The 24,770-nt window shown below is 41.9% G+C and overlaps 3 protein-coding genes across 4 annotated transcripts; all 3 read right to left on the bottom strand.

The window, feature by feature from the left end:
* Positions 1–2,117: 2,117 nt before the first annotated feature.
* LOC131498489 (keratin-associated protein 4-11-like) lies at positions 2,118–3,200 on the bottom strand. The gene has a single exon (XM_058705799.1). It carries the CDS (start codon positions 3,116–3,118, stop codon positions 2,582–2,584), a length of 537 nt encoding a protein of 178 aa, XP_058561782.1. The 5' UTR covers positions 3,119–3,200; the 3' UTR covers positions 2,118–2,581.
* A 5,410-nt stretch (positions 3,201–8,610) lies between these two features.
* On the bottom strand, positions 8,611–9,549 carry LOC131498476 (keratin-associated protein 4-12-like). Its single transcript, XM_058705784.1, has one exon. The coding sequence runs from the start codon at positions 9,480–9,482 to the stop codon at positions 8,916–8,918; it is 567 nt and encodes a 188-aa protein (XP_058561767.1). The 5' UTR covers positions 9,483–9,549; the 3' UTR covers positions 8,611–8,915.
* A 5,311-nt stretch (positions 9,550–14,860) lies between these two features.
* Positions 14,861–24,494, bottom strand: LOC131498469 (keratin-associated protein 4-9-like). 2 transcript variants are annotated; one of them, XM_058705777.1, is made up of 2 exons: positions 23,613–24,493; positions 14,861–15,432 (listed from the first exon to the last, which is right to left on the bottom strand). In XM_058705777.1, the coding sequence occupies exons 1-2, from the start codon at positions 24,424–24,426 to the stop codon at positions 15,167–15,169; spliced, it is 1,080 nt and encodes a 359-aa protein (XP_058561760.1). In that variant the 5' UTR covers positions 24,427–24,493; the 3' UTR covers positions 14,861–15,166. The 2 variants fall into 2 exon arrangements, with proteins under 2 accessions (XP_058561760.1, XP_058561761.1); XM_058705778.1 differs by lacking the exon at positions 14,861–15,432 and adding an exon at positions 23,014–23,461 and having other exon boundaries at positions 23,624–24,494.
* Between the last annotated feature and the right edge of the window lie 276 nt (positions 24,495–24,770).

Raw genomic sequence — 24,770 nt, 5'->3', positions numbered from 1 at the left:
CCTGATGTGGGGCTCAAACTTACAAACTGTGAGATCATGACCTGAGCCAAGATCAAGAGTCAGACGCTTAACCGACTAAGCCACCCAGGCACCCCTCAACCATAATTTTTTTTAAGGTGGACTCAGAGAAGGTAGAGGAGATAAAGCGGGAGAACAGAGGATTGAAGCTAAATTTTTGGAATATACTCTTTCTATAGGTTTGACTTTGGACTCATGTCAATATTTTACATAATTTTAAAACAAAATTAAAAATTTTAAATCTCAAAATTATTAAAACATGGCAATAGCAAAGGACCCTAACTGTATATGCAGGCATAAAAAGCAATTATTCCAAGATCAAAAATAAATAAAACAACAGAAAAAGTCTTAAGTTTGATTTCAGTAACTATAGTGTTGGTAATGTTATTCTGGACTGTTGGACAAACATAGAATAAAGAAAATGAGTAAATACATTGGTGTCACTAAGAACTGATACTTTTGCATAGAAGAAATGAGATTTATAAGTAAGATATATGAGTTTAAGTAAAAGCTCTGTAGTTCTCAGTAGAAACTAAAGACCTGGGTATCATTTAAATATATATTTTCTAGGGATTTAGTAGTAATGAACATCACATATTTCAATTTATGGTCTCAAATACTGTTTCTACCTAAAAGGAACTGAAGATCCTTGGAGAAATGACTGATTAGAAGTCGGGGGAAGGAAATACATAAACGAGTCTGCAATATCCTGTTATATGAAAAAGCAAGGAATTTTCAAAGACTACTAGATTCATGTCAAAAGGACTTGGAGGCCAACTCGGAGTTGTTTATTTGAGCATCAATAGAGGGATATAAACCGGAATGGATTGATTCACCATCAAGTCTATTGAAATCCATGAGTTCATATTAATGCAAATTTTAAAAAACAATAAAAAAAAAACTCTTTGGTCACTCTTGGAGGATGGAAACTGGGAAATAAAGGGAAAGAATCAAGCATTCATTTTGCCTCTCCTGTCCAGACTATTCCTTAGGACTACCAAATGTTGACGAGGGAAGTTTATTTTTATGGAATTATCCCAGCTAATAAATGGCAGGCAGAGGAATAATAGAATTGCAGTATCATGATTTTGCTATGCCTAATGAATAATGGTCCTAGGCAATGATCATCAGTAGCTGCTTATATCAAAAAAAAAAAAAAAAAAGGAGACAACTGGACAATATGTGCCTCCCGATTGAAAAGCACACCACGATCTGTGAAGCAGTTTTTGGGTCCTACAGATCTTTTGGGATATAAGTCTCCCATTAACAGGTTTGGCCATTGTCTGGGTGTGTTGTGTAACTTAACTGTAGTTATTGGTCTGTGACAAAATGAGGTGGGAGAAGGTAGTGAGAGGAGCTTGTGCTGTCTTCCAAGACTGAAATTTCTGCATCATCTTCAAGATGGAGGTGGCACTAAATGTCAACAAGGAAATTGGATCACCTTTCCAAGCCGAGAGTGTTCAGGGAAATTTGGGGACTCAAGATCTTCAAATGCATCAATCCAGATGTCCCCATCTCATTTATCAGGGTCCCCATCTCTCCCAATTAGGGCCCTGACCCCGCCATGGCAGTACTGCCTAGACTGAGTAAACAACCACCTCTGGGGCTCTGCTTTTCCTGTGGTGATGTCCTAGCCTTGGTCCTCAGCTTTATCTGCCCTCTAACTGCACGAGATGAGAGTCAGTCTCTATGTTGCCAATGAAACTTCTGGCTTTTACATCTGTCCTTTAATCTCTGATTTATCACCCTCAGCCTTTCATTATGTTTTCCCAAATCATCAGTTGCTCCCAGCTACATTCAACTTCACTCTCCTTATAATTACTGTTAACTGCTTTCAGAGATATATAATATGGAAAAGATGTCCCAGGGAGCATTAATTGCCTACAGGTTTTCCAAAAAGGTTTTTCTCTGATGTTTATCCAAGAATTCCCAAGAATATGTCTTATATAAGAACTGAAGAGATCTGTCAGTGAAACTGAAGCTGTGACTTTGTAAGATTGTAAGACTGACAAAGCCATGTTGTATGTCTTACATGTGTATGTACCGTATGGTTGTCCAGAGAGCATAGAAAATCTTAAAGAAGAGTACCATCACACTGATTTTTCATATAGGAAAGAGGTGATTTATTTTGGCATAGAGTTATAACATAGGAAAATTGGGAGAATAAGAATTATAAAAGAGAATCCTTTGGACAATTAAATCCTTTGGACAATAAAAATCTATAATGTAGAAATACTGAAATCAGACTTCAGCTCCCTGAGCTTGATGAGCTGGTGCCCAAAAGTTAAGGATATTTTAGGGAGAAGTGGTCACTACAACAATTGGTGTGTTGTAAGAAAATTCACACTTGGATGAAAGGGGGAGATCCAGAAGCTGAACTTGGACTGAGGTTAGAATATGCTCACAGAGTCAGTGGGATGGTGGTAGGCTCATTGGAATAATGAGACCCAACTCAGTTGAGCAACATCAGCCCCATCCCATGTGTTCTGATGGTCAGCAGAAAAGGAGGGGCTACATCTGTGGGGCAGAGGTAGGCGGAGATGGTGGTCACAGGTCAGGGGGCTCAGCAGCAAGAGGAGGCACAGCACATGGGGCGGGGGCAGGTGGAGATGACACAGGTGGGGCGATAGCAAGTGGTGTGGCAGGAGACCCGGCCACAGACTGGGCGCAGGCAGCAGGAGGGGCAGCAGGAGGGGCGGCAGCAGCTGGAGCCACAGCAGCTGGAGCCACAGCAGTTGGAACCACAGCAAGAGGGGCGGCAGCAGCTAGAAATGCAGCAGGAGGGGCGGCAGCAGCTGGAGCCACAGCAGCTGGAGCCACAGCAGCTGGAGCCACAGCAGCTGGGGCGGCAGCAGGTGGTCTGGCAGCAGGAGGGGCGGCAGCAGCTAGAGATGCAGCAGCTGGGCCTGCAGCAGCTGGAGCCACAGCAGCTGGAGCCACAGCAGGAGGGGCGGCAGCAGCTGGACACACAGCAGGTGGGCCGGCAGCAGGTGGTCCTGCAGCAGGTGGTCTGGCAGCAGGTGGGGCGGCAGCAAGGCTGGCAGCAGCTGGAGCCACAGCCCTGGTCAGAGCAGACGGAGCCACAACAGGAGCTGACCATGGTGTCAGAGGAAGGATTGGGGTTTCACTAGTAGGTATGAGTGGGTTTCCACAAGGGTGGTTTCTTGAGTTTGAATGTCTCCTTACCTCTGTCCCCTTTTATACCCTGCTGAGTAGCTGACATTACCATGAGCAACACTCTTGTTTTTCCTACCAGGAAATCAATTAGTATTACTAAGTTAATAATTATGTTTATCAGGTTAAATATGCTGATATCTAAGAAAAGCATCATTTCTCTTTTTCTGCAGTGTTGTGATTCATTGAATCTTGTTAAGCCACATGAAACCACTTTTGCATTTTTTTCCTAATGTGTCTTCGAAGTTGGAACTTTCATATGATACTCTGTTACTAAGTTTTTCTGTGTCCTGTTTTCATGTGTGACTCCACAGTCATATTTTGTTTTATTATTTTAATTCCAGTGTAGTTAACATATTAGTTTCAGTTGTACAATATAGTGATTTAGCAGTTCTGTACATCACCCAGCGCTCATCACAAGTGCACTCTTAATCGCCATGGCCTGTTTCACCCAATGATGAGTTTTTCCTCCTATATCCTTACCAGTACTCCACCTGACAGTGGCATGCATTTTTTCCACTTTGACAAAAAGAAAAAAAAAGATGGGGTGGGGAGGGGAGAGACTTGACGTTGTGACAGCTATCTTCAAAATGTGCTCATGGATTTAATTCTTTTTTTCCCATGTCTTATTTTGAGGATGGCTATCACAATGCCAAGTCTGTCTCTCTGTCTGTCCTGTCTTTCTCTCTCTCTCTCTCTCTCTCTCTTCAGTCGAAGTGGGAAAATGCATGCCATTGTCAGGTGGAGTATTGATAAGGAAATAGGAGGAAAGACTCATCACTGAAGATGCTTATGTACAATGGATGGGGAGGGCTGGACTGTGTTTCCTGGTTGATTGGAGAGTCCGGGTGTCACTAAAGACATTCCATTCTCATGTGATGATTCTACCTCAAGACTAAGCTTTCACCCATTCCTTTTTGATGAAAGAACCATTTTCAGAAATGAACTTTTTCCTTCAGGAATCTTCTCCACATATGCTAAAAGTGAGGGGGTTTGAGCTATCTTTTGGTTGGCCAACATATGCAATGGATTCTGCATTACATTGAAGTTTTTATATAAAGCATCTTTTTCTTGTGCTCTTTCAATAAAAACTCCAATGTAATGCAGAACCCATTACATTACATTCATTGAATTACATTCAAATTCAAGTCTTTCTGCTTAAAGAGGATATAAACAGATAAGACTTGTTTGTCCTGCAGGCATTTAAATACGCTATATTGAAAGGCAAGATTTATGCAAATACTCAAAGCATCAAAGAAATTAGTGTCCAAAACAATCATTATGTATTTAGGATTCACGTACTTACAGTGAAAAATGAGATACTACAGGGAGATACTATTTGTGAGTGAGTGCTGTGTGCCAGATGGTCTGCTGAATGCTTTGTAATTATTATGTTGATTTTTCTTCTCCAAGAACCCACGAGGCACTCATCATTCTCTAAAAGTTCACATAGACTGGTGTTAAGGTTATTAAGTTACAGTGTAAACAATACTAATTCCATACCTTTGATTGTGCTGTTACACCTCCTTAGAAGTTCATTCTCCCCTATCAACTCAGCAATTTATTGTTCTCTAAGTTCCAGCCCAGATGGCTCCTCCTCTCTTATGTTTTCTTTGACATTTATTTTTTTAAAACTTCATCTGCTCCTCCTTTATGCTTGCTATCACATTGTGGAACCCTCAAACTTTGCACATCTACTGTAACCTGAGTGTGATTCTCTGTCTCCAGCTGGATGGTAAACACCTGAGGTGGACACTTGAACCGTAGGTTTCTTTTCATCATGCATGGAACAGAGCACATCATCAGTGGCTTAAAAAAAAATCTCTAGGAATCACTTTTTAAATTGAAATGTTTTGCAATTCTGTAAAGTATTTATGGTACCAAAATAAATTCTACAAAGTGAGGCATGTTTAAGGAAGTCCTGCTATTTATTTCTATTCCTCCCGCCCCCCCCCCACCCTTAGAGAATCATTTTTATAATCTAAGGTTTTCCCTCTCATTGCTATTTTAAATGCAAGTGTGTTTGCATTTGCATAGTTGTATCTCCTTTTTTTCTTTTTTTAATGTTTATTTATTTTTGAGACAGAGGGAGACAGAGCATGAACGGGGAAGGGGGCAGAGAGAGAGGGAGACACAGAATCTGAAGCAGGCTCCAGGCTCTGAGCTGTCAGCACAGAGCCTGATGCAGGGCTCGAACCCACGAACCGTGAGATCATGACCTGAGCCGAAGTTGGACACTTAACCAACTGAGCCACCCAGGCACCCCGAATCTCCTTTGTTTCTTAAACGGTTGTACACTGATAGGCTTAGCTCCAACTTGCTTTTGCTTCACTTAACAATTTATCTCAGATTATTTCAGAGTAGTAGGTACGTTCTGATGGTCTTCATTTCATTTTCAGCCACAAAGTATCCCATTCTGTTGCCATAATAAGGTTTATTTAGCCAGTCCCTTATTGATGGGCATGTGGGTTGTTTTCAGGCTTTCACTATTAAAATAATACTGTGCACTTGAAAACAGGAAGTGTCTTTTTTATCTTGGGGGTTGTGAATTTGATGCATATCTGTAAGATCTATCTTATTAATTACCTATAGATATTTTCACATTCTGATTGATTTTTCTTCACGTGTTCTCTCTTTAAGTACACAGTGTGTTAGTTTTTGATGATTGGACTGTGTCTTTTTTACTCCGGCATTGCCTTCTGTTTCTGAAATTTAGCTTTGTAGTTATATTTTCATTGTAGCCTTTACCATAGTAAAGTTATCCCACTTTGTCTCCTCTAATGCTTTTTGGTATAAATCTAATTTGTTTGGTGTTAAAATTGCAGCTTTTATATCTTCATTTTTCAAAATTGCTTTAGAAATTCTAGGTTCTTTATGTTGCCACATAAATTTTAAAAATCAGCTTCTAAGCATCTATTAAAAAGTCTCCTGAAATTTTGATTGGTATTGCATTGAAATTTTGGATCGACTGCAGGAGAATCAACATTTTTTCCCCTTTTCAGCTGTGCTTAATATATATTTAATTCATCCATTGACTTGTTAATTTCAATGATGCTGTCTTTCATTTATTTTTTATAATTAAAAAATTCATTTTATTCAATTATTTATTTATTTAAATTCAAGTTTGATAACATACAGTGTAGTATTGGTTTCAGGAGGAGAACCCAGTGATTCATCACTTACGTGTAACATCCAGTGCTCATCACAACAAGTGCCCTCCCAGCAGATGCCCATGACCCATTTAGCCCATCCCCCAACCCACCTCCTCTCCGACAACCCTGTTTGTTCTCTGTCTTTGGTAACAAAAACATGGAAGAGCTCTTCCCACAGCTGCATAACTTTACAAAGAGAAATTAGAGAAGGTCTAGATAAATGGAGATATATGTCACGTCCCTGGATTGGAAGGAGGAACTTCCTTCCAGAACTCTTCCATATTTTTATTACTTTTTTGTCTCAGCATCTTATGTTGTTGATACTTTTGAAAACTGAATTGTTCTTATTTAATTTTAATTCCATAATCATTGATAGTATATAAAATACAATTAATAAGAAATAAAATTACTATCTTTTTTTAATGTTTAGTTTTTGAGAGAGAGAGAGAGACAGAGTGTGAGTGGGGGAGGGGCAGAGAGAGAGAGTGAAACACAGATTCCAAAGCAGGCTCCAAGCTCCAAGCTGTCAGCACAGAGCCTGATGCGGGGTTTGAACTCACAAACTGTGAGATCATGAGCTGAGCCAAAATCGGATGTTTAACCGACTGAGCAATGCAGGCACCCCAAAATAAAATTATTTTTTAATGTTTATTTATTTTTGCAAGAGAGAGAATGTGTGTGCAAGTGGGGGAGAGGCAGAAAGAGAGGGAGAGGAGAGAGAATCACAAGCAGGCCCTATGCTGTTATCACAGAGCCTGATGTGGGGCTCATATCACAAACTGTGAGATCATGACCTGAACCCAAATCAAGAGTTGGACACTTAACCACCTGAGCCACCCAGGCACCCCTAAAATAAAGTTAATTTATACTGATAGAAATCTTATGTCCTCGTCAAATTTACTTACTAGTTTCAGGAGTTGTTGTAGTATGGGAGCCCAACCTCCTATCAGTTCCCACCCCAAGTGAGTAACTGATGATCAGCTCCATTCTGTTCCTCATCCGTGAACCTGTCCCTCTATCTTCCTCTCCTAACTGGGCGGCTTTAGTATGGCTCTAGGTTTGAAGGGTGGGGTACATCATTAGTAAAACTGTCCTTTTGGGAATGATGTTCCCATTTGTATTACAAATATTTTCATCTAAAGAGGGGCTTTGAAGCCCAGTCTTATTTGTAAAAATAAAAGTACAGAGAAAAGATACTGTGTAGAAACCTGAGTGGGCAATGTATAGAAAAACATTTAAAAGTAAATACATCAACTTTATTAGAATATCTGCTCCATTACTATAGAGAGCTTTCTGTGTGTTGGTCTCTGACATTACTCTAGTATCTTTTTTTTTTTTTTTAATATTTTATTTTTGAGAGAAAGATGGAGGAGCACAGAGAGGGGGTGACAGAGTTTCTGAAGCAGGCTCTGCACTGACAACAGAGAGCCTGATGGAGGACTTGAACTCACAAACCATGAGATCGTGACCTGAGCTGAAATTGGCGACTTAACCGACTGAGCCACCCAGGCGCCCCTCTAGTATCTTTAGCAGTGCCTCCCATGTAATAAATGCTTGATAAATACTATTTGGATGAGTGAATGAAGAAATTGGCATTTGGAAGGGTCAGGGAAAGCAGACCCACTTTTCAGTGAAAGCACTGGGCCCCTGTTTCTCCATGGAAGCAACTGACAGGAACTCAGGAATACCCTCTTATGTGGTCATACAGTCTGTAATTTGCCGCAGTTCTCACCAAACACATCATCTTATCAAGGGCGTGCTTTACTCATCTAAGTTACCTGCCTGTCCCTTGAATGCATGAGGATCTGAAATTTGTCTATCAATAGAAAAATGGGAAATGGCTGAGGTCCTGTTGCAAGTCGAGTCAAAGTCAGTGTGCATTTGATTAGCTGCATGGATGACACCAGTGTCATCGAGTGCAAGTCTGCATACAAACTTGCATACTGTGCCAAACAACATGTTGCACAGCTACAGTGACTGGTGTGATTCATGAAACGTGTATTGTGTTCTTTTCACTTTTACGTACTTAACAGTCCTCCAAATTTCTGGTTTTCATGTTGTTATTTTCCTAGGACAGGTTCATAGTTAGGTGATTTGCTTAGGAAATAAGGAAGCATGTAAGAAAGAATCAGGGAGTGAATAATGGCACCTGACTTTTACTGAGAGGTGTCAGGACCATGTTGTGTATCCTGCAGGTAGGTGTAGGTCAAATACACTTGCCTACGAGCTGAAGACAAAATCTGAAAGGAGCATCAATCACACTGAATTGTTAATGCAGGGAAGTATAACTTTATTTTGGTAGAGAAATATATAAGGTTACAGAGAAGGCCCAGAAAAGGGAAGTTATGAGAATGTCACCAACTGTCAAACTGAAGGATAAAATCTGTTATTGCTTAAGTGCTCTGGGCCATATCCATCTTCTTCAACAGCATGACGTGGTTCTTCAGTAGAATCAAGGCCCAATTCAGTTGAGCAACATCATTTCTACTTCATGTGTCCTAGCAGCAGAAAAGGAGGGGCTACATCTGTGGGGCAGAGGTAGGCGGAGATGGTGGTCACAGGTCAGGGGGCTCAGCAGCAAGAGGAGGCACAGCACATGGGGCGGGGGCAGGTGGAGATGACACAGGTGGGGCGATAGCAAGTGGTGTGGCAGGAGACCCGGCCACAGACTGGACGCAGGCAGCAGGAGGGGCAGCAGGAGGGGCGGCAGCAGCTGGAGCCACAGCAGCTGGAGCCACAGCAGTTGGAACCACAGCAAGAGGGGCGGCAGCAGCTAGAAATGCAGCAGGAGGGGCGGCAGCAGCTGGAGCCACAGCAGCTGGAGCCACAGCAGCTGGAGCCACAGCAGCTGGGGCGGCAGCAGGTGGTCTGGCAGCAGGAGGGGCGGCAGCAGCTAGAGATGCAGCAGCTGGGCCTGCAGCAGCTGGAGCCACAGCAATTAGAGCCACAGCAGCTGGAGCCACAGCAGGAGGGGCGGCAGCAGCTGGACACACAGCAGGTGGGCCGGCAGCAGGTGGTCCTGCAGCAGGTGGTCTGGCAGCAGGTGGGGCGGCAGCAAGGCTGGCAGCAGCTGGAGCCACAGCAGCTGGAGCCACAGCCCTGGTCAGAGCAGACGGAGCCACAACAGGAGTTGACCATGGTGTCAGAGGGTGGAGGTTCTGGGTGGGTTTCCAAGAGAGTGAGGATCTCGAGTTTGGGAGTCTCCTTGCCACATGGCCCCTTTTATACCCCCCTGAGGTACTTCTGTGGTTAGGAAAAGACTATTTCCTTCTTATTGTTTATATGACTGCAAATGCAATTAGTAAATTAGATCATTATATTTTTCTAGGAAAAACTCCCAATATGGAGAAAATAGTTCTTTCCCTTTTCTCAAGTTCCTGAGTTCTCATGTGAATCACTTCTTATTTCTTCCTTTGTTTGCAGTGTCACAAGACTTTAATCTCTGGGTATCATGTGACACAGGTGGGTCCCTATGTCTTCTCTGTTACTCACCTTGACATGATTGTGGGAGAGTTTCTGAAGGAGTATGATCTCTAGTGGAAAATTAATGTTTCAGTAGATGGAATGCTGGTAGCAAAAAAGGGAAGTGAGCTTCTCTTTGAGTGTAAGAAATGAGGAAACTTTTGATTTGTCGTGTTTATTGTGGGTGGTCATCGGGTTAACGAAATTCCTACAGGATTCCAGGCTGTGTTCTCATCACTCTGATGTTCTGTGAAACAGTTAGCAGCAACTCCAGGTTTTTAAATAGCAAAGAGTCATGTGAGGTTGATCAGAGTTGATCAGAAATGTCCTCTGGGCTGATAGTTTTTGATCTGTTGACAGCATAGCCCACCATTTTCCCCAAGGGGCTCGAAACCTTTTCCCCAAGTCTTCCCACTGGTTGAATGAGTCCTCTGGTCATGCCCATCGAGCCGAGCCATGGGTTGCCGCTCTATATCCACCCCTCTCCCCATATGAGCTGTGGCAAGACCAACATTGGTAAGACGTGAAAAGGAAACAATCTTTGGAAGGAGTGCAGGAGAAGTTGAAATGTTGCTTAGCATTGTCTTGGATAGGGAAGAAGTGGAGAGTTAAAAATAAAAGAAAAAACAAAATAGTCTCTGCAGAAAGGTTTTTATATTTTGCATCTTTTGTATTTTAAAATTTCATTTACACATTTCGAGTATCTCTTTTTTTTTTCCACATGTATTCCTCCCACCTTTCTTCACAGTTCACAGGTTCCCTCCTTGAAGGCAGCCAGAGTTTCCAGCTTTTTTTATTGCTTAACACATAAGAAACAAATAAGAAGACTTACCCATTTCTTTCATTTATACAAATGGTAGCCTATCAGTCGTGGTCATCCTGCTTGGCGGTTTTCACATGAAGAATTCAGATAACGTATACACTGCTTGCCATTCTTTTTCTTTTACAGTAGCATCGTATTCTGATTATGAAGGTACTGTAATGTATTGAGTCAGTCTCCCACTGTTGGATATTTACTTTGCTTTTAGTCTTTTGAGATTACTTACAATGCTGCAACGAATAAGCCTGATCATACATGATTTCACATGTGTGAGTGTTTTCTATAGAATAAACTCTTCTGGAAATAAAATAGCTGGATCAGAGTATACATTTGTTTATAATGTTTGTTAGATAATGACAACTTCAACTTCCTTAGGGATTATACCAGTGTACCCATCTACCAGCAATGTGTGAATGTTTGGCTTTCCCTATTTTTATTAATGCAGTGATACACAGGACCTACAAGTACATAGATACATGTACAGAGATGTGTAGTTATGCATGTAGACACCTATCTATCTATCTATCTACCTACCTACCTACCTACCTACCTATCTATCTTATCTGTCATCAGTCTTGGTCAATATGAGATACGTAGGTGATTTTTTTTTCTTTTTCAAATTTTTATTTAAATTCTAGTTAGTTAACATATAATGTAATATTGGTTTCAGGAGTAGAATTTAGTGATTCATCACTTACATATGATGCCCAGTGCTCATCGCAACAAGTGCCCTCCTTAATACCCATCACTTATTCAGCCCATCCTCCACCCAGCCCCCTCTATATGTGATTTTTTTTTTTTAACGTTTATTTGTTTTTGAGACAGAGAGAGACAGAGCATGAACGGGGGAGGGTCAGAGAGAGGGGGACACAGAATCCGAAACAGGCTCCGGGCTCTGAGCTGTCAGCACAGAGCCCGACGCGGGGCTTGAACTCACGGACTGCGAGATCATGACCTGAGCCGAAGTCGGCCGCTTAACCGACTGAGCCACCCAGGCGCCCCTCTATATGTGATTTTAATTTGCACTTTTCTTATTGTAAGTGACATTGAGCAGCTCTTCAGATGTTTAAGGCTATTGGTATTGCCTTTTCTGTAAGGTAAAATTATAGAAATTATATAGAAAAAATTATAGAAATTTTCTATATTGTCTGTAATTCATGTTCTTCTACTGGGTGTAGCCTTTATACATTGATTTTTACAGGAACTCTTTGTATATTATAAAAATTAGCCTTTGTATGTGATGTGAATTTCACATATTTTTCCTAGTTTGTCTTTTTTCTTTGACTTTGCTTATGTGGTTTTTGCCATACAGACATTTACTTCTGATATAGTCAAATTTATTAATCTTTTGTGACTTCTGGGTTGGTGTCATACTTTGAAAGTCCTTTCTGATTGTGTAGACATTATCTCATAATTTCTTTTGTCCAGAGTTTCATGTTTTATTTTCAAATATTTACTCTATCAGAAATTTATGCAGCTATAAAATGTGAGGTTTAAATGTTTTAAAATCTGATAATCTGATATGACCATAACCTGCCACACTTACTAAGTAATAATTTTTTCCCCTACTGATTTAAAATGGCAACTTTTCATATACTAAATTTCCTTACATATTTGGGTCTATTCCTAGACTTGCTTTTTCAAACTCACTGATGATTTTTTCATGCATGAATGCCACAGTTATCAATGCAAAGTATTAACTTGATCTTAATAGTTATCAAGTCCAAGCCAACATCATTAGATTATGGCAATATGCTAGTGAACTCAAACATTTGTGTAGCAAAACAGTAAATACGTACTTGATGCCTTGCCATGAGAATGTAAATTGCACCTGGCAGAACCTTGAAACTGATGTGGAAAAGAATGCATTAGCCAAGTCTGGGATGGTATTACCAGTCTTGATAGGCTTGTTTTGCCTCCTGTAAAGTTTGTTTATATTAGTTACAACTGAAGCAATCAGAGGAAGATGCTGTGTAATCACCAAGAGTCTGCTGTTAACCTCCAGGAGCTGTCTTCCCATACACTGGCCAGACAGGTCTGTTAACAGTGTTTGTGAGAATTAAAACTCTCGCTCGGGGTGCCTGGGTGGCTCAGTTGGTTGAGCGTCTGACTTCAGCTCAGGTCATGATCTTAGGGTTACTGAATTTGAGCCCTGCATTGGGCTCTCTGCTGTCGCTGCAGCTCCAGATCCTCTGTCTCCCTCTCTCTCTCTGTCCCTCCCCTGCTTGTGAGCTCTCTCACAAGCAAACAAACAAACCCTCTTGCTTCAGCTGTTTCCTTCATCAGAACAGTCATTTCTTGTTGCTCTTCTGGAATTCTATATTGCTTAGGATTTGCTACCTAGGAGGACTTGAGCAATTCCAGTGGTACGTATTTAACGTGGCCAAATAAAACTGGATGGAGGGCAGACTTAGTCTGTGCTCCATTCACTTAAGATCATCCCAACTCTGTGTTCAGGTAAAGTCAGTGGGACCACAGAATAACCACTCAGTAACACTTTCCCATTCACAACTGTTTCTATCTTGAGTTTTTCTACCACAATATCTCTGGTATCACTTTTGTTTCTCTAGGAGCATTGTAACTCTCCCTGATGGAAATCACTGTCCACTGAGTGCCTGTATGAGTAATCCTAAGAAGTTTGGCATGCTGCCCTTTGACTCCTTCACCCAAATTCTCACATACATATTCTTAAGACATAGGGCACCTGCTCCTTGCTATTATGAGCCCTGGGTACTGAACTTTTCCTTGTTGCTTCCCTGAACTCTATCCACACTTTTGTAAATACTCTTTTTATTACACAGATTTAGAATGCTGTCTTGTTTCTGCTGTGACCCAGTTCTTGTTATAAAAATGGGAAATTATAAGTCTCATATACTTTAATACTGAAAAAAGCAGTATAAAACATTCTTTGATTTAGCTCTAGCTAATAAAGTGTAATGTTGAAACCAGAGCCTGAATCCTATAATTAGTAGTTATCAAAGAGGAATATATAGGAGGATAAAAGATTGGTTAACTCTACTGTGTGAACAGACAGGGCTGTATTCTATAGAAACATTTCAAAGTAAGTTGAAAAAGTGAAGCTGAAAATATCTATAGGACATTTCTGTAATATACTAAGAACAAAATACCCAACGTGTGTTGGGGTGAACCCCATTTTATATCAACTCCTATCTGGTTTGTCTCTTATACCTTATAACTTTTTTTTTTAATTTTAGAAATTATAATTAACCCTTAATTATACTTGTTAAGGCTTTGGGAAATATAACACAGCTACTAGATAAAACTGGTGTATGTAAAATTTGAATTTAAAATATTTTTACTATACCCCAGATTGCGAACCAAAAGTTATGGACCCTTATATCTGCATAAGCAGACATTTTTGTGTATATTGTGACACATTATCTCAGCTAAGGAGGATGATTCTTACCTGAGTCTGGGTGCTGGGGAAAATAGCCTCTGCATATTCTCTTAAGTAAAACCAGGTAAGGTGATAAAAGCCCAAAGTGAAAAAAAAAATCATCAAGGAGATGAGAAACTTCAATAACATGAGAATTTTCATGAGACTGAAGAAAATATGGAGTTTCAGTCTAGAAATATTAAATGTGAGCAACTATTAATGAAAAATTTTTAATTTTTTATGGAAAAGTTGCCATGGACTTCATAATTTTCTAGAAATCTGGATTTAGAAGGTATACTTCATTTTCTAAAAGAGAGTTTTTATGCTTAGAGTGGAAAGGAGGAAGGAAGGAAGAGGAGGGAAAGAGGGAGGAGAAAGTACTTGAGTTAGGCAGAGCACCCAAAATTTGCACAGTCAGTAATGGAACATACTAGAAGTGAAAATATAGTCAAGGGAAATTTAAGTGACTAGGGTTTCAAGAAAAATAACCAAAAAAAAAAAAAAAAAAGATATTTATTGACAGCTGACATTATGTACCCCACTCTGCTAACTGTAGTGTATACATGGATTATGTCTTTGAACCTTTGAAGAACATTATATATTGTCCTCATTTCTCAGAGAAGGCAAACTGAGGCTCGGAGAGGTTATGCAATGTTGCCCATATCATACAATGAATGCCTACTAGAGTCTTGATTCCAATATAAGTAACTGCTCTTGAACACATTCTCCTGCATTTGAAGTAAGATGGGCTTTAGTGTGAGGTGATAGCTAAGGACATAGACACATACATGCATGCACACACACATGTACATGCCAAATCATTAACAGATCAGGAGATTTTAGTATTGGGGAAATGGCTGTTTATTAAGAACACATGAAAACAATGTCATGTAAGATCATCACAATCAGTGTATACGTAGGATGAAGATATTGCTGGCCTAAAAATGGATGTATCGGATAAAAATCATTTGACAATTGTTTTAATCTATTATTTCCTAGAACTGAATGCCAACTCTAAATGCCAAATCAGAAGATGAAGAGTTGGCAGCTGAGAGTCCATCCCCCAGTCACTGGCTGGCTCTAACACATTTTATGTGACTTGTGGAGACATCCCTATGTCACAAAGATTATAGGCAGAGAGATTCAGCAGCAAGAGGAGGCACAGCACATGGGGCGGGGGCAGGTGGAGATGACACAGGTGGGGCGATAGCAAGTGGTGTGGCAGGAGACCCGGCCACAGACTGGGCGCAGGCAGCAGGAGGGGCAGCAGGAGGGGCGGCAGCAGCTGGAGCCACAGCAGCTGGAGCCACAGCAGTTGGAACCACAGCAAGAGGGGCGGCAGCAGCTAGAAATGCAGCAGGAGGGGCGGCAGCAGCTGGAGCCACAGCAGCTGGAGCCACAGCAGCTGGAGCCACAGCAGCTGGGGCGGCAGCAGGTGGTCTGGCAGCAGGTGGGGCGGCAGCAGTTAGAGATGCAGCAGCTGGGCCTGCAGCAGCTGGAGCCACAGCAATTAGAGCCACAGCAGCTGGAGCCACAGCAGGAGGGGCGGCAGCAGCTGGACACACAGCAGGTGGGCCGGCAGCAGGTGGTCCTGCAGCAGGTGGTCTGGCAGCAGGTGGGGCGGCAGCAAGGCTGGCAGCAGCTGGAGCCACAGCAGCTGGAACCACAACAGGAGTTGACCATGGTGTCAGAGGGTGAAGGTTCTGGGATGGTTTCCAGGAGAGTGAGGGGCTTGAGTTTGAAGTCTCCTTGTGCCATGGCCCCTTATATATGCCCTGAACAGGGTGATTTGTCAACACATCTTCCTTGTTTTTGTTTATCTAATATTTAAGTAATTATCACAGTACACAGTAATGTTTGTCTATGTAATGGTTTAAACTTGTGGGAAACAAATTTCTTTTCTAGATGTGATAAGTTCTATCTGGTCTGCTTTTCCTCCTGACTCATACCTGCTAGCATCTTCCAGACCACACTCTCCTCATCTTCCTTGACAGTGGGCTGTCATGTGATAGGTGGCATTTACAGTTACATTTCTTCCTGTCCCATTTCTTCTAGCAGTGATAGGATCAAGGCAGTTATATTTCTGGTTCTGCATTTCTTCCAATGATCAGTTGGGAAGAAATCCTATCTGCATAGTGTGGCATGGGACAAGAGGAAGAAGCTCTCTTTTGTGGGTCATTTTTGAACAATGAGGAAGGAGACAACTCTGTGTGTGTATGACATTGCTGATTTCTGTGCCACTGGAATGGATTTTCTTGGATGTTTCTCCCTTTGGATCTTGTCCTCTGCCCCAAAACCATGGCAGACAATTATCTGTGTGGTCTGCATCACTGCCATGTCCCATCGCTCATTACGTTGTTACTTTGCTGTCATATATATTTGTGTTGTTTTTTCCAGTTGGTCTTTAGATTCTGGAAGACACAGCCTCGTTTTTATTCTTATCTCATTCTTAATTAAAATATTCTTCAATGGAGGAAAAATGGGCCCAATAATCAAAATGTGCCTCTCCTCAGAATTTACCTCTATAGCTGGGAAATCTATGGCACACATCTTTTTCCATCCACTTGAAATGTGAATGGATTTTAGTCAATTTAATTTAGTTACCATTTCTACTTATCCTCTATTTAGTGATGGTCTAACCTGAGCATGCAGCAAATCATCTGAAGGGCTTATTAAACATGGTTGGGACAAATCCCAGAGATTCTGCCTTAGAGTGGAGCCTAGGTTTGGCATTTCTAGCAAGTACCCAGATGGATGTTGATGCTGAGGACCCAAGGACCACACTTGGAGATACTCCTTTGTTCTGTTCATTCAGGCTTTGAGGAAGTGCCTCTATCAAGTTCCAGCCTATTTATAAAGCAGATTTGTTGAGTGGGTAATCCAAGATACACATGTTGCCAGTTCCTGGGGTGACAAATATGGTTTAGGGTCTTCTCCTTGGGAATTTACAGATTACTGTGAAGATCATACGTGCGTATGCACACCCATCCCCCCCGCCGGCCCTCTCCCCCATACAACTGTGCAACATCAAGGAACTCATAGTAGTATAATTTAACTAAAAGAAGAGTGTCTAAGACAAATTAGCCAAGGTGACAGTTTGGTAAAGACATAGATTTATTCATAAATAAATAATTCTAGTTACTGTTTCTTACTTACTTTGTATGATTTGTTTTACATTTTAGGAAAATTTTACATACTCTGAAAGGTACAGATTCTAAGTGTATTATTTGATGAGTTTTGACGAATGGATACACATCCATGTAATCCCCATCCCTATAAGATATAGAACGTTTCCATTATATCAGAAAGTTCCCACATATCACTTTAGTAAACTCCCTGCCACCAAAGAGACAACAATTGTTTTAGTATTTTTTTTCACTGTAGATTTGTTTTGATGTAGAGCTTCAAACATGATATATAGCATCATTTCTTTTCTGTCTGGCACCATTTACTTGGCATGTGAATATTATTAATGTTGATACTTGTATCACTAGTTCATTCAGAGCTGTAGTGACAAAGTACCAAAACTTATTGTAACTACTACCAACCATCCTTGTTTACCTGGGACTTGATGGGGGTTCCAGAACTCAAAACTTTGTTAAACAGGAAAGTCCCAGGCAAACAGCAGCATTGATCACCTTCTGATTAAATATCTTAATTGGGACCATTTGAAGACCAAGACCATTGCAATATGTTTATCACAATAACTTTCTTAGCAAACACTGATTTACATGTTTTTATTCCATAGGCTTGTGAGGCAAAGCTAGAGAATCTAAGGCATTTAAACAATTCGATTGTGAGGCAACATGGTGTCCCAAGGGGAGAGATTTTCACTTGATTTGCCGTATGGGAGATGCTGAGGGAAGAAAAACCGTAAAAAGAAAAAAAAAGAGTTCTTAATACCAGGGGAGAGCTTTCTATATAAATCGAGAGAGATTAAGAAAACCCTTTTGTCATATATGGAAAGGCAGAGTACATTCTCATTATAGAGAAGTATGCAGAGAATCAGCCCCTAGACCAGTGGTTTGCAAAGTTGGCTGCATAATCGGATCACCCTAAGGAGAGATAAAAATTACTGATGCCTGACTTCTGCCCTGAAAAATTCTGATTTTAACTGATCTGGTGTATGGCCTGGGCATCTGAATTTTTTAAGCTCGTGAGGTATAATCTTAAATGCATGGCCAAGTTTTAGACCTCCTTAAACTGTCTATATCACACAGACTTGTGTAGTATTAGATTGGGAACAGAAGTAGCTACAATATTAAAATATAATTGGTAACACTTAATTAATAGAATTGTACCGATTTTGAATCACTGAACTTTGAGCAATATCAGACTGAAGCATCGATAATTCTCTTCACTCTTGTAAATCCGTCTTATGCCAAACAAAAGTCCTACATGGATAAGAATAAACAATGGGGCATGGACCACAAAGGGAAATTACTATAGACAGCACACTGAATTTTTTAAAATTGCATATCAAAAGCAAGAGAGACATCACTCTGTGTACTCCTTGCTAAAAATTTTACCCATAGTCTGGTGAGGTAGAATTGATAATTAACATCAGGACCATGCACACAAATTATGTATGGTCTACCTAAACTTTAGTATTTTATTGCATAGAGTAGATGGAGTGTAATTTTTTTCTTCATTGTACTTAAACATTTTAATTGTACATGTTATATAAATATATGTGTGAATATATATAATATAAAATAACACTTAAATTTTTTTTTTGTTGTCTTTTTAGAATTCCACAAAGTAAAATATGGTAGTTAGGTAAACATCAATGAAATTTGAATGAGGTGGACCCAACTGATGTTTGCACCACCATTGAGGAACCTGTGTTGTACCTTCCAGAGAAACTGATCACATCATATTAATATATCCTTTAAAGAATAACATGCAAAAAATAAAAGACTTTTCTCATCAGGTAAGACATATGTTAGTACTCATTATTATTTTAATAAATGCCCAGATACCTGGAATGTATTTTGTCTGTAGCTAAAATGTATTACCACTAGGTAATTATAGTGACTTAGTTTGTAGAATTATTATCTAAACAGACACATAAAAAACGCATGGGTAATTGATAGGAAAGTTAACATATTTCAAGTCAATTAAGTTATTTTATAATAAAATAAGCTCCATTAAAATATTTAAGGATACACATTAACAATATTGCCAGTCTTGATATAAGGTAGTATGTGTAATTAAAGCAATATTTGAAACCATATAAATGCCTATATACCATTGATTGAATTTCCTTCAGTTCTCTAACTACGGTTGACCCTTGACCAACGCAGGCGTTAGAGATGCCATCCCCTGTGCTGTCAAAAGTCTCCACATAACTTTTGATTCCCTGAAAACTACTAAATAAAGTAAACTTTATTTATCAAAAAAATCTGCCTATAAATGGACTCATGTGGTTCAAACCTGTATCATTCAAGGGTCAACAGTATGTTCAATCAATTCTTAATCTAATATTTCTTCTTAAATTATAAATAGAGCAAACATTTCAATTCACACTGAATTTATAAAAATTTGTATTATGAAGAACACATACACTGCATGGTGTATAAAAGATACATGTATAATATATAATAAATAATTATGACACAAACACTATGTACCCAAAGCACAAGTCATGAAATAGAATGTTGCCTTCACCAAGACCACACATCTCCCTCTTTCCACCCTATAAATGATCACTAACCAGATTTTTTAATTCTCTTTTCATTAACTTTCTTCATGATTTTACCACCTGGATATGCATCCCTAAACAATATAGTTTAGTTTTACTTGGTTTTGAATTTTATATAAAGGAATCTTAAATGTATTTTGATTCTTTCACTGAATATTATGCACATGTATTGAGGCATACTCCAAGAAGGCCCAATGATTTCCACCTCTTGGTGTTCAGGGTCTCATGTAAGTACCACCCCTTGAATAAATTGCTTCTAAATAACAGGATGTGACAACATCAAGTGATTGAGTTACAAAAGATTGTCATGACTTTCATCTTAATGCCAACTCTCTCTCTCTGTCTCTCACTGGCTTTGATGAAGCCTGGTGCCATGTGGGAGAGATTCTTGCAGCAAAGAACTGAGCACAATATCCATTCAACAACAAGCAAGGAAGCGAGGTCCTCCCTCCAGTGGCCCTCCAGGATCTGAATCCTGCCAATGACCACATAAGTGAACTTGGAAGTGGATTCTTCCACAGTTGAGACTTCAGGCGAGATCTTAGTGCCATTTAACTAGCTGAGGAGACCCTTGTGAGAGCCTCACTGAGCAGCATTGGGATTCCTGATCCACAGAAACTGTGAGGTAATAACTTTGTGTCATTTAAAGTGGCTAAATAGTGAGGTCATGTTAAGTAAATGCATATCCAGTTCAGGCTTTTCTAGCACTACATTACATACAGGTGAGGAGGAAGGGATCAAAAGGTGCAGAGAAGTACATATGCTAGAATACACGTAGTCATAAGCCCAAAAAAGCTAACTGGCAGCATATGATCCCGAGTAGGTCAAAGGGGCACTCTCTTTACCAAGGTAATAAGGAATTATCAGGTATGGGGTGCCTATTCTCTGAATACAGAGGTGGTGGAAAGGAATACTGTGAGAGAACTGGCCTCCCAAGGAATAATGGGGATGACATATCTCTGAATAGCAGAAGCCAGGTGGCAGCATTTAACTCTAAGAAGTAATGTGGATATAATTATGTGAAAGTCAGCGAGGTTGGAATGACAAAGGGGGCAGAATGACATGTGACCCTCAGGGATCTTCCAATATGGATAATAGAGCATGATGTCCCTTGAAATAGAATGTAGGCAACCAACTAGGGTATAGCTGTACTTGTACCTTAAATTTTGTACCTTAAGTTGTTTACCTTAAGCTCTGTACAGCTAGGGAATAAATGAACAAAAAGCTGAGGTCAGTGTTCCCAAAGGAAACTGATGATCCCTCATGCAGTTTGCAGACCTGCGCCAATTCTCAGACCTAGAAGCCATTGACCCATCAAAACAGAGGCCAGTCCTCTAAGATAAAGGACAACAGCAGGTGTGTATAGTAGAAATGTCTTTAGAATTTTCCCAAATGAATATAGAGCCATTTATGGTGGGGGTGGGGGCACTAGAATACTCATGTATTTGGATGCTGTTTGATATGGGATATGAGTTGACCATGAGTGCTAAATACACAAAGTGCCAGCATGGCCCCATTAGAATACATTGATCCAGATGCCATGATTATAGGAGGGGTTCCCCACTCATCTTCATACCCAGTATTCCATTTGGGAGAATTTGCGCCTCCTTTTTCCAAAATTATGGGCTGTGTGCAGGTAAGGTCTTGGCTTTAAGAGAGAAAGCTACCTTGAGGCGACATGGTAAAGATCTGAATAAAAGCTCTGGCTGTCACCTTATCTTTTTGGGCTTCTAGTACCAGGAAATCAGCATGCAAAGTTAGGAGTTATGGGGGCCAAGAGGAATACATATAGCATTGAGATGACCCACAGGGGCATTCAAGGTATTCCTGTTCCCAGGAATAACTGCAGATGGGCAAGTAGTGTCACCTGAAGAGGACATAGAAACCATGGGCTTGGGACTCTCAGGGATGGGGATCTAGGTCACCGCACCAGACAAGTCAGCTAAAGGAGCAGAGAGCCTCCTCCTCTTGTTGGTTTTTCTAGAAATAGTGAAAAATCACATGAAGCAAGGTTACTAAGAGAAATCCATACACATGAGCAGAGGCAGGGGTAGTTATATGATATCCCATTCGATCCCTTTTGCCATAAATGCCCTTATCCACAAGCTGGTGAGAGTATGGACTGGGAGTGGCTCACACGGAACTGTAGTTAATTCTCTCAGATGAGGGAGGGGACCAGCCTGGGGATTTGTACTCTCCATCCTACATCTCGCCAAGGGTTGTCCAAAAGTAGTGTTAAGTGTATAGGGGCACAAAAACCTAAACCCTCTGCCTCCAAGAGGAGCAGGTATGTGACCCAGGCCATACTTGTCAAAAGTGGGGTCACAATGTAAGGCTGGTATTGACCTGAAACTGCATTTTGTCTTAGCCGCTTTTACTGCTTTACCCTGTTTCCCTCACTTTCTCATTGATTTCTCCAAGGAGCACTTCCTTATACATCACGTGCAAGAATGCATTTTATTTTCTGATTTTTAAAGAAAAAATGCAATGTAAGAATCACATTTGGGGATGGTCTCCCTTAAACATAGCCCCCATTAAGGAGACAGTTCCTAATCTGGTGAGCTATGTTACTTGTGGCATTGTGTCCTGTACTTCAGGATATATGGCATTTTAAAAATAGGAGACAAGTATTCTAAAACCAAGTGTGCCAAAACTGTAGAAACAGCATCCTGTCAAAATATTCAGTGGTTCAGGGGAGAGTAAGTTCAGCAGTTGACCTGTCACCCTGTGACCATTCATATCATATGGAAATGTTTGAAGGCACTGTTACTGAGACTTGGAACACTGGTGTTTGGTTGACCTCAGGATCAACCCCAAAAGAGAGGTTTGAGAAGAAGTAGTTTGTCTGGGAGGTGACCCCAAGTGGTGCTCTAGGGAAACTGATGTGATCCAGGGAAGGGTGGCAGCCAATCCAGGTTGATTTCAAGAGCAGATGACTCCTGTGGGCCTCTGGGGTTTGTGCAGTGCTGCTGAGACCCTCTGGTCTCACATGTCTCACTCGAGGGGAAAGAGGCTAGAGTACTTACCCACCAAGTACTGCCCACTGGTTGAGGACTTCTCCCAGAGACTTCCTTCCCTGCTCTGTCCTTTGCGATCTGCTCCTTCATGTAGACTGAGCCCTCTGCAGAAAGTTCCAGGTGCTTGCTGCAAGCCACCATCCTATACTGTTAGTGTGGGAAGCGCTGAGGTGATAGAAGTGAAAATCCTGAAATCGCCTGCTATGATCTCCTCATCGTGCAGAGAATAGTAGAAGACCTGACAGCTAAGGGTGAGCATCGAAGAAGGAAAAAGAACGAGACACGATTTCTTGTATTTGTATGCCTGGAAAGTTAAGATTTATTTCACATATAGAAACATCTCCATATCAGAAAATCTGGCAGTAAACAGATATATCAATTAGGATGACATGTTAACAGATATCAGAGAAAATTCAACCTTTGTATTGATTTGGGATGGAGATAGTAACAAGGAGGTGGGAGGGTGGCAGAGGAGGGTATATTCGGAAGCCAACTAAGTTGAAAATCACTGGGAAGTGAGGTTTTACAGTTGGCCTCACATGATTCAGCTCCCAGTTGGACGACATGAAGGAGATTGGCTGATGAAAACAGCAGGGTGCAGGTCAGGGCACTCAGCAGCAGCAAGAGCCACTAGAGCAGGTTGGTGGGTGGTGGCAGGGGGTCTAGGAACAGCTGGGGCGGCAGCAGCTGGACACACAGCAGGTGGGGCGGCAGCAGGTGGTCCGGCAGCAGGTGGTCTGGCAGCAGGTGGGGCGGCAGCAAGGCTGGCAGCAGCTGGAGCCACAGCAATTAGAGCCACAGCAGCTGGAACCCCCACAGCAGGGGCGGCAGCAGCTGGACACACAGCAGGTGGGGCGGCAGCAGGTGGGGCGGCAGCAGGTGGTCTGGCAGCAGGTGGGGCGGCAGCAAGGCTGGCAGCAGCTGGAGCCACAGCAATTAGAGCCACAGCAGCTGGAACCCCCACAGCAGGGGCGGCAGCAGCTGGACACACAGCAGGTGGGGCGGCAGCAGGTGGTCCGGCAGCAGGTGGTCTGGCAGCAGGTGGGGCGGCAGCAAGGCTGGCAGCAGCTGGAGCCACAGCAATTAGAGCCACAGCAGCTGGAACCCCCACAGCAGGGGCGGCAGCAGCTGGACACACAGCAGGTGGGGCGGCAGCAGGTGGTCCTGCAGCAGGTGGTCCTGCAGCAGATGGGGCAGCAGCAAGGCTGGCAGCAGCTGGAGCCACAGCAGCTGGAACCCCCACAGCAGGGCCGGCAGCAGCTAGAGATGCAGCAGCTGGGGCGGCAGCAGCTGGAACCACAGCAGCTGGAACCACAGCAGCTGGGGCGGCAGCAAGTGGTCCTGCAGCAGGTGGTCTGGCAGCAGGTGGGGCGGCAGCAAGGCTGGCAGCAGCTGGAGCCACAGCAGCTGGAACCCCCACAGCAGGGCCGGCAGCAGCTAGAGATGCAGCAGCTGGGGCGGCAGCAGCTGGAACCACAGCAGCTGGAACCACAGCAGCTGGGGCGGCAGCAAGTGGTTCTGCAGCAGGTGGTCTGGCAGCAGGTGGGGCGGCAGCAAGGCTGGCAGCAGCTGGAGCCACAGCAGCTGGGGCGACAGCAGGTGGTCCTGCAGCAGGTGGTCTGGCAGCAGCTGGGGCGGCAACAAGGCTGGCAGCAGCTGGAGCCACAACAGGAGTTGACCATGGTGTCAGAGGGTGGAGGTTCTGGGCTGGTTTCCAGGAGAGTGAGGAGCTGGACTTTGGAAGTCTCCTTGTGCCCTGACCTCTTATATACTGCTCGTACCGGGTGATTTGTCAACACATCTTCCTTGTGTTTGTTTACCTAATATTTAAGTAATTATGATATTTCAAAGTCACGTTTGTCTTTGTAATGGTTTAAACTTGAGGGGAACAAAATTTTCTTTTCTAAATGTGATAAATTCTATCTGGTCTGCTTTTCCTTTTGACTTACACCCACTGGCATCTTCTGGACCAGTCTTTCCTCATCTTTCACCCAGAGGGCTTCATGTGATAGGTGGCACCTGCAAT

This window comes from Neofelis nebulosa, chromosome 16 (genome assembly GCF_028018385.1).
Source record: "Neofelis nebulosa isolate mNeoNeb1 chromosome 16, mNeoNeb1.pri, whole genome shotgun sequence".
NCBI lineage: Eukaryota > Metazoa > Chordata > Mammalia > Carnivora > Felidae > Neofelis > Neofelis nebulosa.
Note: the sequence above shows the minus strand (reverse complement) of the source record. Positions and strands in the feature narration are given on the sequence as shown.